The 21,252-nt window shown below is 37.8% G+C and overlaps 1 protein-coding gene across 1 annotated transcript in view; it reads left to right on the top strand.

Annotated features, from left to right (window-relative positions):
- gek (serine/threonine-protein kinase gek) overlaps positions 1-15,866 on the top strand; it is a 56,723-nt gene extending 40,857 nt beyond the window's left edge. The window contains exons 31-47 of the mRNA XM_073077746.1: positions 36-206; positions 562-656; positions 1,173-1,299; positions 1,746-1,886; positions 3,997-4,204; positions 4,859-5,025; positions 5,658-5,841; positions 6,409-6,600; positions 7,116-7,208; positions 7,728-7,850; positions 8,930-9,032; positions 9,852-9,984; positions 10,673-10,751; positions 11,240-11,324; positions 13,414-13,516; positions 14,255-14,337; positions 14,777-15,866. Coding sequence (XP_072933847.1) covers positions 36-206; positions 562-656; positions 1,173-1,299; positions 1,746-1,886; positions 3,997-4,204; positions 4,859-5,025; positions 5,658-5,841; positions 6,409-6,600; positions 7,116-7,208; positions 7,728-7,850; positions 8,930-9,032; positions 9,852-9,984; positions 10,673-10,751; positions 11,240-11,324; positions 13,414-13,516; positions 14,255-14,335 — 2,085 coding nt within the window. The 3' untranslated portion in view covers positions 14,336-14,337; positions 14,777-15,866. The remainder of the gene's footprint in view (positions 1-35; positions 207-561; positions 657-1,172; positions 1,300-1,745; positions 1,887-3,996; positions 4,205-4,858; positions 5,026-5,657; positions 5,842-6,408; positions 6,601-7,115; positions 7,209-7,727; positions 7,851-8,929; positions 9,033-9,851; positions 9,985-10,672; positions 10,752-11,239; positions 11,325-13,413; positions 13,517-14,254; positions 14,338-14,776) is intronic.
- Positions 15,867-21,252: the final 5,386 nt, after the last annotated feature.

The following is a 21,252-nucleotide window of genomic DNA, read 5'->3' as shown; positions in this document are numbered from 1 at the left end:
AGTGCAAGCGTGTAACACCGCCTATGTATCCACAGATGGGGTTGACGCGTCAGGGCGTGGTGTGCGAGCGGTGCGGGCTGGCGGTGCACACGCGGTGCGTGGCGCGCGTGGCGCCGCGCTGCCCGCTGCCGCCGGAGCGCGAGCGCCGCCCGCTCGGCATCGACCCCGCGCGCGGACAGGGCACCGCTTACGAGGGATACGTCAAGGTGGGTGTGGGGGCCCCTGCGCGTCCGTGCTGGGATATATCAAGATGGGTGTGGGTCTCGGCGGGCGAGCCTAGGGTATGCCAAGGTTGGTGTGGGGGCGTCTAAGGGCGTGATGTGACCATATACCGTGAAACAAAAGGTTACACTCAAATTCCTGCGAAGGAGATATCATGTAAAGTATAAGCCTTGCGAGGATAATATATAACGTTAGATTATGTAGAAAAATACGAGTAGGTTAACGAATCATCATCTCCATTTTCATCAAACCCTTTTTATGTGTATAGCAGACCAAACATTACTTATCCCTTACATTGATTATTTTAGTAGAGAAATGAATATGTACGTTCTTTCATAGGTACCGAAGCCGGGCGGCGTCAAGAAAGGTTGGATGCGGCAGTTCGTGGTGGTTTGCGATTTCAAATTGTTCCTATACGACATATCACAAGATAGGTGAGACTAAAATTTGAAATTACCTTACTTTGAGATTATTATGAAATGACTATTATTTTCATTTTGCATAACTGTTAGGATATCCTTTAAAACATCTGATATAGAATAGCATATAATGGTGGTAGAAACCTTCGCGGTTCGACTTTTGGCGGCACCACTGTCACGCTTATTACTGTAAGGGCTTGGTAAGTGAGCCAAACTCACCCGAAGTATTCCAACTTGGTGCTCATACGTAGCAAGGCTTCTGTGGCCGATCCCAAGAAAGATCCTAATCTTAACTGGTGTGGTTTACACGCAAAAATAGACTTATATAGGAAAGCAGTAAAATCCATAGGCATAATTCAGGAAAACAACAAAATCCATAGGCATAATTCAGGAAAACAACAAAATCCATAGGCATAATTCAGGAAATCAACAAAACCGTACAGTATATTTTACCAATTGACTTTTATGTTTAGAGACATTCTACACATTTATAAATCCTATATTCACAGTATTATCCCATCTCTCCCACAGGAACGCCTTGCCTTCTGTGTGCGTTAGCCAGGTGCTGGACATGCGCGACGCGGAGTTCAGCGTGACGTCCGTCAAGGACTCCGACGTCATACACGCCAGCAAACGGGACATACCCTGCATATTTAGGGTGAGCACTTAGTCCTACTGTCCACAGGTCACTTCTTACAGAGAAAGCGCGCTAGCTAAGTGCGAATTGCTAGACTTAAAACATCTTAGATTTTTTTGTTGGACTCAAGCGTGTAGTATTCCTTGCGACGTTTTAGCAAGTGATAATGAATTAGAGTATAATTAGTTCTGCTTTAAAAGTATGTCTTTAGGAATGCTAAAGACATACTTTTCCGAGGCGTTCCAGCTTACTCCTTAGGGGTAGCGGCGCATCTGTGGCCAACCTCAGATAGGAATATCTAATCCTCTCTGGGGTCGATTGCAGATGTCCATGGGCGACAGTAGCCACTTACCAGGTGGACTGCATGCTCGTCTGCTATTTCAATTAAAAAAAAACTTAGACATCATGTATATCATTATTACCTTAGACGTTATGTATCTAATACGGTAATTTTAACACCTTCCCAGATATCGACATCCCAGCTGGAGGGCGGCAAGCGCTACCACACGCTGATGCTGGCGGAGTCGGAGTCCGAGAAGACCAAGTGGGTGGTCGCGCTCAGCGAGCTGCACAGGATACTCAAGCGGAACAACCTGCCGGATAAATGTGTAAGATTTTATATTTATGTTAAAAATCAGACAATGATTTTTTATATTATATTATAAGAAAGGAAGTATAGTGCCGATTTGGGTAAAAAATCAATCTGTACAATTAAACTTTCAATAAATCAATTATACAGGGTGAATTTTTCAAACGGGCCTTCAGGGCCAAATCCGAAACTATAAGGATTAGCGAAAAATGCTGAAAGGAGTTACGAGGCCGATTTTGATAAAAACTAAAACTGCATCATTATTTTTTTAAAATATCTTTTTCCTTAGCCGGGAATCGAACGAGTTCATTTTGAAAAAAATTACACCCTCTATATTATTCCACCATCTGATAATATCGCTTATAAGGATCTAATTCTGGGAAGTAATGTTATGTAACAAATTAAAGGAAACGGAAAATTTTGAAGAAAATACATATTCTTTCATACATTGCCATACTAATCCTTAAGGATTATACATAACAAATGATTTATGTATAATCCTTTAGAAACATACATAAGTCATATCATTGAAGAATTTGTTGATTAATCAACTAATTATTCGATGTTATAACAGTGACATACGGCTTAGTATGAGAAAGTAATAGTTTGGCAAATAAATTACCGCCGTTTTTAGGATTTATTTTTTAATAAAAATAGAAGTGATTAAATAATACATTTTTATTGTTAGTTGTTGATAACTACGTTTAAACAGTAAATATGATTTTCTATATCTCTTTGTTCAGTTATCACTCGGATTTGACTCGAAAAAGACATTCTCGCAAATTGACAATTTTACATCTGTATTAAACGAAACTCCGCCCATAGCAAGTTAAATCTATTATAATGGTCCTAAAAGTAACCTTAACCAAGTCGGACATAAAAATATGAATTCTTGAAGAATAAAACGTCCATTTCGAATGATTTGAAGCATTGAGCCAAAAAAATTGTTAATACGCGAAATGTTTAAATTGATGAATGGCGGGAACTTAACTGCCAAATTAATATGAAAAAATATGTATTTTCTTAAAATTGAGGCTTTTCCTTTAGTTTGTCATTTATCATTACTTCCCAGATTTTGATCCTTATAAGCAACACTATCAGATAGTGGAATAATACAGAGGGTGTATTTTTTTTCAAAATGAACTCGTTCGATTCCCGGCTAGGGAAAAAAATATTTTAAAAAAGTAATGATGCAGTTTTAGTTTTTATCAAAATCGGCCTCGTAACTCCTTTCAGCATTTTTCGCTAATCCTTATAGTTTCGGATTTGGCCCTGAAGGCCCGTTTGAAAAATTCACCCTGTATAGCTAAGAGGTCGATGAGATCAATTGAAAAAAAAAATTAAACGTGCAAAGTTTTCATCATTGTATAATGTCATGTAACAAATGATGTATGAAATGATGATGTACAATGTAAGATTACATTTTTGTACTAAGCATAATATGTTTGGTTCTATCATCCATGGTCGTAATAAGTATTACCAATCAACTTATCAATCAACTACACGCGACAATACAATGTACAAATACTGAAGGTATGTGCACAAGAATTAAAAGGTACTATATATGGGGTTAACGTATACACTTAGTATCCGAACCCCAAAATAAATAAAAACTAAAAAATCATGAATACACACACACTGTGTGTATTTATGTGTGTAAGTAGTAATAGGTATATTTTTGTGTATTTGTAGGCATATAGCGTGATCGTAGCCGCCGAGGCTATAAGTATGTAAGCTCTATAGCTCTATAGCTATGTATATGTGTTCGCAGGCATACAGCGCGCTGATAGCCGCCGTGGCTTAAAGTACGTGTGTGTAAACATTATAGCTATATACATGTGTGTGTGTTCCCAGGCGTACAGCGCGCTGTTAGTTGCACACGGTTTAAGAACAGTGCGCTAGCTCCGGAGAGGTTGGAGTATGTGTGTGTAAGCGTTATACCTATGTATATGTGTGTGTATTTGCAAGCGTACACTGCTCTGGTGACCGCCGCGACCAAGTATGTGTGTGTAAACATTACAGTTATATGTATGTGTGCGTGTTTACAGGTATACAGCGCGCTGGTGACCGCCGAGACCAAGTATGTGTATAAGCGTTATACCTATGTATATATGTATGTGTGTTCCCAGGCGTACAGCGCGCTGGTGGCGGCCGAGGGCGCCGGCGTGGCGGCGCTGCGCGGCGCGGCGTGCGCGTGCGTGGTGGAGCGCGGCCGCGTGTGCGTGGGCGGCGACTTCGGCCTGGCGCTGCTCGACCTCGAGCGCGCGGAGATCCTGCCGCGCCGCCAGCACGCGCCCGTCGCCAAGCTCAGATACGTGCCCGCTGAGCAGCTGCTCGGTATGTACACATGTAGTGTGGAGCTAAGGCACCCTAATATAAGTTAGTGTTAGAGTAATATTAAGTGTCTAGTCCGCGCCAAACTGCTAGTCCGCTCGGAAGTTGTTGCGCGCAGGTGTAGTCAGAGGGCCGATGAGATCGAACACAACTACCAGCATAATATACTCCGTACATCATCAATCAGATAAACTTCATTTGCGTTATACACATCTCCTGCTAAATTTAAGACTGAGTAAATACAACGATATAAAGAAAACATAATTCTTTTCGATCTTTCGAGCTCGATATTTTCTGATTTTTTAATCTATTCTGGGATTGATGACATATATCCATGGGTGGCAGAAGCCTCTTCCTATCAGATAAAATTGCTCTTAGTATTTAAAAAACACTTTAAGGGCCTTTTTTTCTGTCACGCGTCTCCTACACGCAAGCGTGAATTAATTCGCTGCACACGTGCAAATGGCAGGCTTGACAAGAAAATTGTAGTGAAATTCAATTTTTTCATATAAATACGTATTTCTAGTACAGATATGATATAAATGAATATGATTAACAATATGTCCCAATGAAATGGTATCATATAGTTGTTAACAGCTAATAAGTATATATTTTTTGTGGATACAAAGTATTAATCAACCCTTCACCTGTCCCCAGTGGTGATAGCGGGCCGCGGGCGCCACGTCCGCTTGGTTCCGATCCGCGCGCTCGAGTGCCCCGAGGCGGAGTGCGTGAAGCTGCCCGAGGCGAAGGGCGCGCTCGACGTCGCGGTCGGCGAGCTGCAAGCGAACACGTACGGGTTCGCGGTGGTTTGCAAGCGGCAGGTACGTGTTGGGTGGGGGTTATTTGTGTACCGATGGTGGTTAAGGGTTAGGATGTTGATATTGTAGCGGTAGACTAAATCTTAGAACTTGAGGTTTTTATCTAACCTAAGCAATAATGCTATATGAAACGTCGCTATAGACAGAAATATACATGAAATTTCACAAGAATTAATAGATTATGTTCCACATAAATGATATGTTTAACATAAAGAAAAACAAAAGTAAATGAGCAGGTGGATCCAATTTATGTTAATTAAAAATCTAGCTTCATGTTTTTTGTAACATGACAACTAAGTTATCGTTGATGCTATTGAACAAGATTAGGCGAATACATAGTCAAACGTTATAAATTTAAACGATTTGCCTAGTTGTTCGATTGAATGGCTGAATTGTAATTTATATCTTGTGCATTCATTCATCCTCATAAGATGTATGCGTGTATGTGTTTGTGCGCGCAGAGTTCGCGTGCGTGTATAAGATAAACGCACGTATATATGTGTGCGCTGAATTAGTGCGCTTGTTTATATACGAGATTGACGTGCGTGTCTTCGTGCTCGCAGAACTCGTGGGCGATTGTCTGTATGAGACAGACGTGTATATAATTATGTGTGTGTGTGTGTTCGTGTCCGCAGAACTCGTGGGCGGTGTGCGTGTACGAGATCACTCGCACGGCGGCGCGTCGCGTGCGTGTGGCGGAGTTGCGCGCCGCGGCCGCCGTGCTCAGCGTGCAGCTGCTGCGCGGCACGCTGCTGCTCGGCTACCGGGGCGGGTTCGCCGCGCACTCGCTGCGGCACGCGCCCGACCGGCCCGCCACGTGTGAGTGTACCCCCACCCCGGCGGTGACGTCACCGCGCCGCGTGCTGCTGCTCGGCTACCGGGGCGGGTTCAGCGAGTGCGACGTGCGACGGGCAGTGACGTCACCGCGGCCGCGTGCTGAGCGTGACGTCACCGCGGCTGCGTGCTGAGCGTGCAGCTACTGCGCGGCACGCTGCTGAGCGTGACGTCACCGCGGCCGCGTGCTGAGCGTGACGTCACCATTAACACTATCACCGCCGCCCGCACGACAGCGCGACGAGTGTACGCGGTCGCTCGCCATACTGGCTGCACTTGCCGCGGCACGGGCTTGACAGGCCCGTCACGTGTGACTGAACACCGACACTAGTAGTGACGTCACTAATCGCTCGCATGATAGTGCGACTAGTGTGCGCGGTTGTCGTGCTCGCTGCAGCACGCGTCCGACAGGCCCGCCACCACCACGACAGTCAGTGCCATTGATAATGACAGTGCCAACATAACTATACTGACTTAAATTGATAATTACTAAACAAAAAAAAGAAATGCAAATTATAATCTAAAATTTACCTCTACTTATTTCTTTTGCAGCCCTAGTCCACCCCGAGAACCAAGTGAGCGTGTTCCTGTCGCACTCGGGCGCTCGGGCTCTGTGCGCCAAGCAACTCGCCTCCGGGCAGGACTGGCTGCTGGTGTTCGCCGCGCTCGCGCTGTACGTGGACCGCAACGGGCTGCGCGCCAGGGACGCCGAGCTCATGTACACCGCGCACCCGGTGCACCACGGTGAGTGTGTGGCCGCGGCGCTCGCCACTGTGCGCCGAGCACTGGCTCCGGGCGGGACTGGCTGCTGGTGTTCGCCGCGCTCACGTCGGTGGAGTAGAGATGAATATCAGAAGGAGAGCGAATAGAGAGATGAGGAGAAGGTAGAGTGATAAGTCAGACAGGAGTAGGAGAGAGAGAGAGGTAAGAATCAAAAGAGAACAGATGGAAAAAAGGTAAGAGAGGTGACTAAAGAAAATGGTGAGACAACGAAGGAGGGGTTGGAGTCAGAAGGAGAACGAGCGGAGAGAAAGTGGAAAGGGGAAAGCGAGAAGAGGTTAGACGAAAGGAGATACCACGAAGTGAGATATAGAAAGGTAGGAGACAGAAGAAAGAGTATATTGGGGAGAGATAAAAGGGAAAGAAAATAGAGAAAATATTTACAGAGAATTTGAGAATTAAAAAAAAGTGTTTTGTTAGTATTACAACCAAACATTTCTGAATAATATGTTTCGTAACATAATTATTTTTGTTTTCAGCTGTGAACGACACACATCTACTTATATTCACGACGTCGCACGTTGATATCTACGACATCGAATCTGGCGAATGGGTGCAAACGATAAACCTACGTGAGTATTTGATTAATCTTAATTGACCTAAATTTACTCTAAACTTTTTTTGAAACTTTGGCGGTTTCTAAGTAAATTATATACACTTATGATTTTGGGTTTTTAAAGCCTTCTCTTAATTTCTCATTAATTTTCCTCTTTGTCTTAGGTCGTTGACACACAAGATAATAATTGTTAAATTTAAGAAAAGTCTTGGAAAATCGGTATTTTATTGTCTGTCTTCAATTTACAAAATGCGCGTGTAAAAGCGATTCATGGTACACACTACCCCATTGCGGGGACGCAATTCCCATCTTGTGCGTAAGCAATAACATAATCACATAAATCTATTATTATAATTGGCAGTTGCGTCTTGTATATAATGTATTGTGTGTATTACTGTTTGCATGTAAATAAACATTTAAGAACGATTTCGTCACTGGAAAGGTTAAAAGTCTAATACACAGAGCGGTTTGCATCTTATAGGTACTTTTAGCCTATCTAGTGACAATATATGTAAATAAACGTCATATATTGCAGCGAACGCGCGACCCCTGGACGAGAACGGTTGGATATGGTGCGTGGGCGGCGGCGCCGGGAACGGCTTCCCCTTCTCCTCCGACGCCGCGCCCTTCCTCGTCTACCTGAGGCCCAAGCACACGCGTGAGTGCACACACACACACACATACATAATACACGCACATACACACACACATACACACATGTTGTGATGTGTGGATGGAGTGGAGAGTAATGAAACGATTGATGGTTCGATATACACTGACTTTATTTAAAGGAAAGTACATCTTTTTATATTAAAATGTAAATAGGTACTTAAACTACGCGTCCCGATTACATGCGTCGGATTACTCGTGTTTAGTTACTAATTAAAGAGAAATAATATGATATCCCAATAGCCTTAAAAAGAATTAAATATGATATTGATATATATTCTTAAAGACACGTAACCTAAATTCCTAAGTGATATCTCATATGAGTACTTATACCTAATACCTACATTACAACGTATACACACAACAACGGCATAACATAAAAACATTCATATAAATAACATTCACGAGAAATAGACCAGTATGCATGCCAATTACTGCATTGTACAACAATCGCCAAGTTTCAGACATGTAATTGTAAAAGAAAAGAGTATTAACGTATATACGCACATACATGCCAACAAACACATGCACCTGTGGCGACTCGCCGCAACTCGTCAATAAATGCAGCTACACGTTTCTGAATCACGCTATTAAAATTTTCTCGACATTTTGTACATAATAAATTAAAAGCTCAGAACTAACACTGTTGATGTACGACAGCTTCTTGGACAGAATGAGCGCACGGGGAGATCTCCCTTTACCAAACACTCGTACAAAAATACATGCACTCACATTGACACGTGATCGTACGCATACGCTTTTTTCCTTTATGCTAATATTTTTTTTGTAAAACAATTAATTGAATATAAAATATGTACGTATGTATATCCTTGTAATTTTCTTTACCTTATTATAATAAATGCATTACGTAATCCAGTTAGTATTTAATACACCATATAGATTTTAAATACACAAATAGATATTTATTAAAATGATTTAATTTATTTGGATGTTACCCAAATAAACATCACAATAACAATTAAGGAAAGTAAAATTTATAGACACATACAAACGTCAATTTCCTTTTATACATATAGTGTTAGTAGAGTAACGTTTGTTCTTTCGCAGAGGGTCCGTTGAACATAGAAGCGGTAACGCCGTACGGAACCAACAAGAGGCGGTTTTCAGTACGCGAGCAGTCCCACCAGGCGATAGAGGCGCACAACAGACTGTGAGTTTGTTTCTTATTATAGTTATTGCAGAAATTCTTTAGAATAAAATTTATTTACATATTTAAAGATTTATTGAACAAAAACACGTTACAAAAAAACGGTTCACGGAGTACGGACGAATAGGAGCGAATTTATAAACGACCTACTCTGTTGTATTCGGTATTCGTTACAATTAGTTTGATCTTGTACGCGAGTTGTATTAGACAATCTGTATAGAATCATTATAGAATAGCAATGTAATATTACGGCATTTGTCAAATGTTTCAAATGATTCTTAGTTTTATTAAATTACTAGATTTTTATTTGAATAGACAAAATCAAAAGTTGTCATATATTGCCAGTTAAGTAGAACGACACCATAAAGCGCTAGTGTGGTCCAGTTTGATGGGTATGGTAAGGAAGACGTATTTTTCCGAGCCATTCCAGCTTAGACGTGGCATCTGTGGTCGACCTTCCGTCGAACGCTAATATTACTTTGGGTCGACTACAGATGTCCACGGACGACGGTAGCCACTTATAGTCTGCGCCAAACTTCTAGTCCGCTCTGAAATTGAAATGCGGTCGAATACAACAAGCATATACTCCGTAGCAACACAGCACACTAACTGCGCGATGTACCCGCGGGCGAGAGCGAATAACGGATGGTGCCGGCGGTCGCGCTGTCTTCGTCCCGCTGATATCTACATTTTGCTGTTGCGACGCGACTTATATCTATATTCAGAGTGGACTAGAAGTTTGGCGCGGACTCTACCGTCAGATGGACTGCATGCTTGCTACTCCTATCATATAAAAACATTAAAATTTCCATACGTTACCAGGTCGGAGCGTCGCGCGAAGTTGATATCGGCCCCTACACACTTCACTCACGTGTCGCACATGGGCCCCGGCGACGGTATCCGATCGCAGCGATTGCTCGACCTACCCACTACAGTCGAGACCGCCGATGAACAGGTAAGAGTAGAAGATTTTGTAAACGAGGGGGAAACCTCCAAAGGTACCCGGTGCCGTGGGAGCGACGCCGGGTTATGTGGGACTCTTACAGCTGTGAGGTATGTATTAAATGTATATAACCAGTGTTTATATGAAATAAAGAGTAGTATTATTCAAGCATTCCTTAGTTTCAATTGTCACCTACATCCCACCTTATAAGCTGGCCGTGCTCAGCGCTGCGTAGAGGACTCCGGGATCTCCAACGGAACGCAACCGGAGTCCTTTGAACGCGTTGCCTCTTCGGGCTCCGGAATAGTGAGCTTCAGAGCTCGCCACATCGTCTGGTGTTTACGATTGTATGCGGATGGCCGTTAGTTTAGATCTAACCTAGGCGTAGCGTACTAGGGACAGAGGGAACTGTTCCTCCCGGGTGGAAAGGTTTGAGGGACACTAAAATCAAACTTTTTATTGACTTCTATTTTGTATAAGAAATGCTTCAGAATTCAGTTTTCGCCTCAATAGTGACGTTTACAGGGTAGCAAAATTTTAAGTAACGAGAGCTTTTCTTGCTAACAAATTGTAGATACACATTTTAGGGACTGTTTGGTCTTTTTTAAGTATGTCCGGGATATGGGTACGTTAAATTTACGTCAATTTTAAAAAATAAAATATTATTTATCTATGATTGTGTTAATTTGTGTATTTACAGCAATCGATGTACGGCAGTCGAGACAGCAGTAAGAGGACGTCGCCGCTCACGGTATCGCATCCTACAGGTTCCTACAACGGTGAGTCGTGGTTTTTTATATGGTTTATTAGTTTTTGGTTGACATTATAATATTTTTTGTCTTTATTCATAATGGGTTCAAACGTTGTTAAAGACATATTATGTATCCTAGTTTTAATTATGACCATATTACGCTCTAAATATAGAATTATTTATTACGTATGCCGTGCTCACCTATAATTGTGGGGACACGACTTTTTATTCTCTACTTGTTATCTTTGTGAATTGTTATTGTGTTTTTGGTGAGCCTTAATTAAATAAATAAATAAAAATAGAAATGAGTTGCGTCACAACAGCAAATTGTAGATATTAGCGGGACGAAGACAGCGCCGCGCACCCTTCGCTGTCCGCTCTCGCCCGCGGGCGCGTAACGCAGTTAGTGTGCCCTTATTTTGCTACTTTATGTATCGTTATTGACCTGTTGCACTAAATGCTTTACACAATAAAATGAATTAAAAAATAACCATAATATGTGTTGTATCGTGTTAGGTTCGTGGCGGTCGGGCGCGCCGCGGCCGCGCGAGTGCCCGCCCGACGCGCCGCCCTCGCCGCCGCTGCACCGCAACATGGACCGGTACGCACAAGCATACAGGCAGACATACACATACACACGCACAGACACGCACACGCATACAGACACACATACACGCGCACACATACACACATACGCATACACATACACGCACATACACGCACACACACACGCACACACGAACACAAACATACATAACGCACAAGCACATTCACATACACATACACACAGGCACACACATACACGCACACACACACACACGCACATACGAACACATTAACATACTTAAAAACATAAGCTGAAAAACTGAATATAATAATATTATAATAATCAAATGCTGACAGGTAATGCTGGTAAGAGTAAAATCATATTACTAATATTTTCATTACACATTTTTATACGTCGAAAATAGAAAGAAAAAGTGTCGAAAAAGTATAAATCAGATGAAAAATCAGCGATTCAATTCGCTAATATTACAACACAATACTTAACTTTATAAAACTGTACATTATACATTGAGATTCTTACTATTATTGTTTTGTATATAGACGAACGTAACCAAACGATCTCTTTAGAAGGTTTACTCAATACTGGGAGTATATTTTTCGTAATCCATATAATCCATAATAATCGTATCCATTGTTTTATCCAACGTTTTAAACATTTTTTTCTCGAATGCCACTAGAGATATTTGTTTTGAATCAGAATGTCCATTCCCCGGCAACCAGATTTTTCATATTATATGTAGACCTCATAAATATAATTAATAAATGTTTAACAAAATCACATGAATTAAATCTATTCGACGTGTTCACGTGAACTTTATATACCAAAAATATTTTTCACCTCAGTAATTATTCCACGCATATCCTTCCTATGTAAATAATCTCCTAAAGAGTCCCTTTGGCTACTTTGTCTATGATTTTGTTCGAATCACGCACATAGACAAGCATTGTTAGTATATCATTTTTTTTATTGCATCTCCTTCACGGAACAGACCAAGGTATTTCAGTTTTTCAGCCTCATTTTTTATAAAAACAATATTATATATCTGTGGTTTGTCTGCTTTGCACATATCTTGGGTTTGTTTAGCTTAAAATTTTAATAAATTTGACACATATTTTATTAAAATTTTGAAGCATTGTTACTAAAATTGTAACAACTATATATATTTTAAATTATGCAAATAAGCTTACGGCACTTTAATACTCAATAATATAATTATGTTTAAAATATTTATTATATTATACTTATTATATTTAATGTTTTTCTTCTATGACACTCACGGAACAGGCAAAGGTATTAACTCTGAACAATATACATATCCTATTTATTTTATTGTATTTTTATATTAAAAAAAACTAAGCCATGAAGGTGATTCGCTATACATATAAGAAATATTTAATTGTAGATTTTTTTTATTTATTATTTAAATGAAATTTCGTGTTATATGTTTTTATACAGTGCACTCATATTTTGTAGTGTATAGTTTTGTAAATAGTGCTTTTCAGTAGTGTGTGGATGAAGATTTTTGGTAAAATTTTCTTACAAGTTATTTTATTTATTTAATATTAATAATTTTATATTAAAGTCCATAAATTTTATAATATATATATTGAACAGGTTGCACGGTAAGATTGTTATATCTTTATTTACTTGTGTTATTCAATTTATATTGAATATTTAATGCAAATGTTGCCACATTTTTAACAGACTTCAAAAACGATTCTGTATCCGACCGCTATGTATTTATGTCTGCGATCTTCTCAAATACTAATGATACTTATAATAATATATAATGAATATATATAAACGAGCTTTTTCCCGCTGCTTCGCTAAGTACGAACGTACTGACGAAGTAATATTATTAACTAAGAAGATGTATACAAACTTTTATCCCCTATTTTATCCCCTTGAGGGTAGAATTAATCAAAATCCTTTCTTAGCGGATGCCTACGTCATAACATCTACCTGCATGCCAAATGTCAGCCCGATCCGTCCAGTGGTTTGAGCTGTGCGTTGATAGATCGCTATGTCAGTCAGTCACCTTTGAGTTATATATATTTAGATGTATGTTGTTTTTAAATATGCATAATGTATGTTTGTTTAAATGTATGTGATATGTTTCTAGGTCGATAGGAGGCGGTTCTCAGGGCAGCGGGTCCCTGCTGCTGGAGCGCTCGATAACCCCGCTCAGCTTGGGCAGCATGAGTTCTTTGCACGATGTACTTAAGGTAAGGTTTTCATTATTTTTGAGCTACAGTCGTAATTATATTGTTTTTGATTATGGTCATGGGACATTGGTCATGGGATCACATGGACTTATTTTCGCCTGATGGTTGATATTCGATCATGGTCATTATAGACAATTTGAATACATTTTAATTAATAACACCTTAATAACATCAATGGTTACAAATAATAAAGTATCAATTGATAAATTAAAGAGGAAAAGGTACTGACTGAACAATGAATCAAAATTGGAGAATGGATTCACTAAAGCTATTCAATAGCTAAATAACAAAACAATAACAAATAAAACCGACTAAGAAAAAAAATAACAGAAAAAAAAATTATAACTGTTTTATGTTTTTTTTTTATAATATAGGAGTAGCAGACGAGCATACAGTCCACCTGATGGTAAGTGGCTACTGCCGACCATGGACATCTGTAATCAATCCCAGACAGGATTAGATATTCCTGTCTGAGGTCGGCCACAGATGCGCTGCTACCCCTGAGGACTAAGCTGGAACGCCTCGGAAAAGTATGTCTCCCTTACCACACCCTTCAAACCGGAACACAGCAGCGCCTAACACTGCTGTTATTAGGTAGAAATAGGTGTGGCGGTGGTGCCGCCGGAGTGGAACCACAATGGGTTCTACCACCTTCAAATTATTAATATATGATTACCCTATTAATATATGATTAAACGGTATGACATTGGTTATTACTTATAATGTTATTATTCGCAGGTGGGATGCGAGAGTGGTTCCGCGCTGCACTCGGAGGACTCCAGCTGCGGCGCTTCGCCCCCACACCCTGCTGACCCCTGATGGTTAGCACCCCCATACACACAAACACACACACAAACATACGCTCCGACACACACAGCCACACAAACACAGAGGGGTAGATAATCAACGTGAAATCTGGTTTTTACGGCATTATATTGTTTAATTTACGTAAAAAGTGATGCTGCCTGGAGAAGTTTCAAAATCGCTGATTAAGGCGATGGTGTAACCCAATAGACTTAGACTTAGATTAATAGGGCATAGCTGTTTTTGAAAACCATTGTGATGGTTCGTTGTAAACCAATTATTGTCCCATTGCAGGGCATCGATCACTTTTAGAATGAAAGGAGAAAACTTTACACACACTTTTAAAATATTTTTTTGAATCAGAAATACCAGGTATTCGAACTGCAGACCTCAATCGAGAGGCTAAGTTCCAACTACTAGACTAGCGATGTTTACACCACATTATCCCCATTCCAGGAACCAACCCAACGCGTACTGGGGTCTCGACGTGTCCAGACTGTACGCATGCTTCTGTTGAACTAACAGAATCGAACCCACACCCTAAAACCACCCTTCCACCATACCATACTAATGTATGCGGATAGGAGTGGCTAAGGGTTCTAATACCCCTCGCAACCACACAATCATCACATACTATATTGTATGAAGATAAGGGTGGCTAAGGATTATTACTACCCTGTAAACGGGTAGATTCTCAAAAGGGTGGACACCCGTGGAATTATTAGTAAATTTCATAATAATGCAATATTATTTAAAGTATTACAATATTATGAAAGTTTTGAAATTAGCCAACCCCCCCAAAAAGGGGAGGGGGGATATACACTGTTAACTAAGATATTGTATGTTAAGTTAGTGGAGTGAGTGAACGAATGGTTTCCTAATTTATAATACATGTGGTGTTTATCAATCATACAGATCATATGTAAGCGCTGCGTACTTTCTATCAGTCAAAGAGGTCTTATGAAAAGAACGTCCAATTGTTGGTGGTATCCAAGTAAAGGAAGCAGTTTTCTAGTCTATTTGTCTAGATAAAGAGTACTAGGTAGGCTAAAGGAACTGGTGTAAACCGGTTTAATAACTAGCGTAGGTCTACGTCGTATAGTATACCTTCAATGAATCAATGACCTTGAATGAAATTATAAAACCATTCGGTCACTTAGTCTACGTTTAAGGCACCGTTTATATCTACAGATATTAAACGTGTCAGACACGTGTCGTGACAGACAAAATCATTTTTGTATACAATATTTTGACAGGCATAGCCCGTATCGCTGTGTCGTTTTACGGTAGATATAAATACGTAAAACACATTGTATAGGAGAATACTTCTGTCTGATACGACACGTGCCTGACACGCTCTGTGACTGTAGATGTAAATGAACCCTAAGTCATTAATAACGGCACTCGGTGGTTTCAGCGTTAATTGAAATTGTCAATGGATAATGTTTTAAAAGTATTATTATTTATTAAGACTGATTTTACGAAATTTCCTATGTAATGTTTGATGAAAATTATCCAGAGGTTCAATAGGTATTTTGGCAATTGAAATGAAATTAAAATTTTAAAAGGTGGTAGAGGTCTTTGTGGTTGGAGTTCAACGGCACCACCGTCACACTTATTTTTGCCTAATAACAGCAGTGTTAAGCGCTGCTGTGTTCTGGTTTGAAGGGCGTGGTAAGGAAGATATACTTACTAGTCCCTTCTTAGTGGTAGCAACGCATCTGTGGCAGATCTCAGATAGGACTCAAATCTAATCTGGATTTGATCGCAGATGTCCATGGGTGGCAGTGGCCACTTACGATCAGGTGGACTGCATCCTCGTTTGCTTCTATATTATAAAAGAAAATCAGTTCCACTTAACTTTTGAAACGACCGAGCGTCCACTAGCTAGGCTTATAATAAATTTTGAAGTAAGTGCAAAACGTATTGTACGGGGTTGCATGTTGCAGAAATATATGCTATGTTACCACACATTGCGCGAAATGAAACATTTTGTTTTATATTACAGTATTTTATATATAATAATACAGGTTTTCTTGTATGTATGTATTTCTTGGTTTGTGTGCCTTCACTCACACGTACGACATAACTATGGCTACTTAAGATTTTGTAAGTAAATATTGAAAAAGTTGGACTTGTGAGTGATGCGATTTTGTTAAAAAAATCAATATCGTTGCAATTGTCGTAAGTGTGAGTTGAAGTTAAGGGTGTTGCTATGTTTGCGTCAATAATGTTCGAAGGATAAAATAGATGGAAGATGGTTAAGTAACGTTAAGGCCGTTTATACACTTGCGATTTTGTTGACGTCATATTTCCGTAGATGATGATGGCTACTTATTATCAGATGGCTTTATAATCGTTAAAAACGCTGTTAAAAACCCAAGGCCCAACGCTTCAAACGCAAGGCCAACGGTTCAAACACAAGGCCCAAAAGATCCTTATGTATTAAAATAAAAAATAAAAAAGACATTTGATGAATCTCAAAATTCTCATATACTTTATTTAGTCCATTTTCGCCAAGTCTCCCTAAACCAGAAGTATTACTTCTACTTTTCAACGACTGATCTCATTCACTCCATCGACCGAACATCGATCGACTTTGAACTTATAGTAGCACCCTGTACTAACATTCTTAGTGAAATATTTATTTTAATAGCTATTCAAGGAAATATTGCAAATCTGTTCTCAATAAGGGCGGTTATACAACGTCCTAAACGCTAATATCGAAAGTATTTAAGTAATTGTTGTCGATACTCTTCCAATATACTAAAATGTGTTTCATTTATAAGGGGTGGTTTTTTTTTTTAATATGTTTGGATGTGATTTTGAATAATTCGCCTGTGGTCCGGTTTAAATTTAAGGGAGGACTTAATTTTTATATCGATTTGACATTTTTGATAAATCGATCCACAAAATCGATTAGTAGATCGAACCTGATTTACTAAGATTTCAGATAGATCCCTGTAATTATAGGGAGTATATAAGGCCTATTGCAAAATACTTAAGGCTCCCTCTAATTGTTTAACTTTAAAAAAAATCTGTGCATAATTGAATCTGTTACTTAGATACTCTAAGTTAGATTAGTTTAGACTTTGAACTGATTGGATCAAGGAAACATTTGGTAAAAAGTAAAAAAAAACATAAATATCCCTATTAAAATGCATAATAGTAATTGGATTTTTTAAATATTTAATTCAATTATAATAAAATTATTATAATAAGTTATTCTACAATAAAATTATCATGTCAAATTCTAGACTTCCTCATTTTTACAAATAATAATTAAAATTTATTTCAACAATGCCGAGCCGTGGACCACAGGCGAATTGTGAAAATAAAAATAATCTTTATTTATTAGGTTTTATTAAGCCTGAGTGCATGACATTTATTTAATAAAATAAATTCGAAACGTATATACGAAATAATAAAATTTGCAATGTATTCTTAATTATTTTTTTATAATTTATTGAACCAACTTTTTATAAATGAACTACGCATAATATAATTTATTGTTTGTATAACTCATTTGGTTCCTAAAATATATATATTATACAATACAATATGAAAGATGTATTTGCAATATATTTATTATGATATTGATAGCGATATAACTAATTTTTTGCTTTATACTCGATAATACCTTCCATACTAAGATAATAATATTGGATAGATTTTTAGATGTATAATTAAATAAAAAATGTATAATATTATAAGTCGTTCACTTCGAGTTGGTCGCTACAGTTTCTCGTATAAGTACGGATAGAAACTCCGTTACGTAACGTTAAAAGTGTCTTAATTAACGGATTAATTTATAATTATAATCCCTCATGAAGTCGTGGCCTCCATGTAAACCACTCAAATGAACCCCCAAAGTTGAAAGAGGAACTATTCAAACCTCCCTTAACATAAATACTTGGTAAGATAAAACCTCAATAACTCAACATATTTAAAGTTTTTAGATGTTTATCTTATTTAGATTCTATTGCAATGTATAATATGTAAATTTGAGTATAAAGTATGTACTTTACGTAGTAACAGGGTTCCGTTTTTACCCTTTGCGTACGGAACCATAAAAGTATTTTTAACAACGGTATTAGTAGTACTTGCTACTATGTGTTGTATTTTTTCTGAATAAAGATTTTTCTTTGTCTTTTAATTGTGCTCGTGACGTCATTTGTGACGTCATCGTGACGTCGTCGGCCAACTCGAAGTGAACGCACATTAAACCCAATGTGACTTGTAGGTCAATTAGTATCCGACATGTATTATTCAACGTATTATAATATACTTAATAAAAATATGTTCGTTCATAACTATAATATACGATGAGTAACTATAAAATCAATTAATTAATATTTTTAAAAACGTAATTCCGTTCGTAGTTTCGCGTGTTACACTCTTTGTAAGCTATTAAATAGCGGTTCCACTGAATATTGTCACCCCCTTTTTATACGAATGTAACTTATGATAATCACAATGAAAATAGACGAGGTATCTAAATAAACTCCTTATACTAGTTTTAGTATAGAGAATAATATCAATTGTATTAAATATCAAATAAGAAATGCGTCATATTTCTTTACTAAACAACTTGAAACAGCGTGATGGAGAACACTTAAGCTCTTTCCCATTTTTTGGGAAGGCCCGTGCACAGCTGTGAGTTAAAAATATTACAACTACCCATAACAACTTATATGAACCAAGCATGCTCTCTCCTTCGAGTACAGATAGAATATCTGTATGAAAAATGACAATGCTAAAACACATATACACGACACACGACGCGTCGTGTCGTGGGATGTCGTGGTTGTCGTCATTTTATAAATGCAGGTAAATTTCCACGACACGACGTCGTTTCGACGCCTGTTTTTTTTTTGTCTGTATGTCTGTGTTTTACCTTCCTTTAGGAGTTTATTTAGTTACCATAGTCTATGACCACGCATATAAATTATAAACCCCATCTCTACTACTCTACCACTATTGGCTATGAACAATGACCGCGGGCAGAACATAGTTCCGCTAAATAACTTAGGTTGTAAGCACGATAACCAAATTGTATTTATTCGCTTGTAAAATTATTTTAGTTTGTTTTTTTTATTTTTTTTTTGCTAATTTTAGTGTTTTTTTTTTAGTTTTTACTATACTATTTTTTATTATTATAATTATAATAATAATTTAATACTCGTGGACGTCAATTCTCCCTGTTTGTGACCGCCGATTCTTTGTATAAATATAATATACGTAATATAAATATATTTTTTAATATGGCGTCCGTTTTATGTAACGTTCCTGCTTTTTGTGGGACATGTATGTGTGAAAGTTTTTCTTGATTAACGACTGAAAAAACAGTTTTTTTTTTATGGAATTTGTACTTTTTCTGTGACTTTTAAATTTATTAAAAAAATAGTTTTTAATTTTATTTAAAATCGAGAATACGCATTAAAATGAATGAATTGGTGAATTAAAGTTGTTACTTATCAAAAACTTTCATTGTAATATGGGAGCCGTGCCCAGCAGTGGGATAGTAGTGGGGCGACTTAAATAAAAGGTTTAATTGCTTTCCATTAAATTTACTTATATTTTGTATAATTCTGAATTATTTATAATTTTACGTCCGTTTCTGGTTGTTATATTTTGATATTAAATAAATAAGGGTGTTACAACACTCATGCAACTGGGTGCAACAGATTCGGGGTCATTCAAATATTACGTAAGCATCATAGAGGGGGGAGAATTTGGATTGCCTTAGTTTTGTTAATATGGCGGGCAGTGGTGAACATATGGTTTTTCGTCACCAATAGTTATTTATTACTTTTGAGCAGTTTTGGAAAACTTTGTAGATTCTTATTCTAATGTTCATGTAAGCTTAGGGGAGGAGGGGAAAGGATTGTTTACATTCAAAAGGAAGAGGTTTAATTTAGTAAAATTCTGCTAGCGTAATACTTTAGTGACCCCGCGCCTGATGGAAAGAGAAAGATTCTTCAAGGACCTAGTGATTTTACTGTTCTGAAAAGTAGTATTAGAGGTCAGCTGACTTTCTATCAATTGTTAGAATATTCGATCAGTTGACATTGACTTGCCATGTGTGTAAACACCCTTATTTTACTATTAAACTATAAATGATTAGTATTATTTAGATAATTTACGACAGGAATAATAGAAAAAATAATCAAATAATATGAAAGACCAATTTACAAATTGAAAGACGATGTCAAAAGATTTTTTTGTCATCACTAGACTTCACTTAAAAATAATAATTTAATTGAACTACGCGAATTATTTCTAAATATTTTGTCGCGTTTCAACCAAAAAATAATTTATTTATATTTACTTTACAAATAAAAAAAGGAATATAATGTTCAATTTCAAGTTTTGATATGATTATGGTCAACTGCGCTTAACTTACCTTCAATACAAAATAACACTGCCTTTTTATAGATAATATTTAAATGAGTTAGTGAGTGAGCGCTAAATAGACCTCTTTTAATACATTAATAATCTAATGTTGACTATTTTTACTATAACTAATTGAGTTAATTTAATACCAGTATTTTAGCAAAATATTTTTATATATTTATTTACCTTTGAAAAACTACTCTTAAACAAAACGTTTGAATAATGTAAAACTCATTTCTCTATAGAATATCTTAGTTTCTTGAATTTCACATTCTTTTTATTCTTAGTTCACTTAAGAAAATTAAAATTTAACACCAGTTTTAAATAAAAATGCCTTTATATTATTATTAAAAATAAAACTTTTTTAATCAAAAAATATAGAACCGAAACGCGACATAAATTTTTGAATCGTACTACTCTCACACCATTTATCATTTGATCTTAGATTAAGGATTGCTATTTATAATCACTTGTTTATAATTAATATAATATCTCACTGCAATTTTGTGATTATGTAATTATTATTGAAACTTAAG

This window comes from Epargyreus clarus, unplaced genomic scaffold, assembly GCF_041222505.1.
Source record: "Epargyreus clarus isolate Ecla_fem2 unplaced genomic scaffold, WU_Ecla_fem_2.2 ptg000011l, whole genome shotgun sequence".
In the NCBI taxonomy this organism is placed as follows: Eukaryota; Metazoa; Arthropoda; class Insecta; order Lepidoptera; family Hesperiidae; genus Epargyreus; species Epargyreus clarus.
The sequence above is the reverse complement of the archived record's forward strand: the minus strand, read 5'-3'. Positions and strand labels throughout refer to the sequence as shown.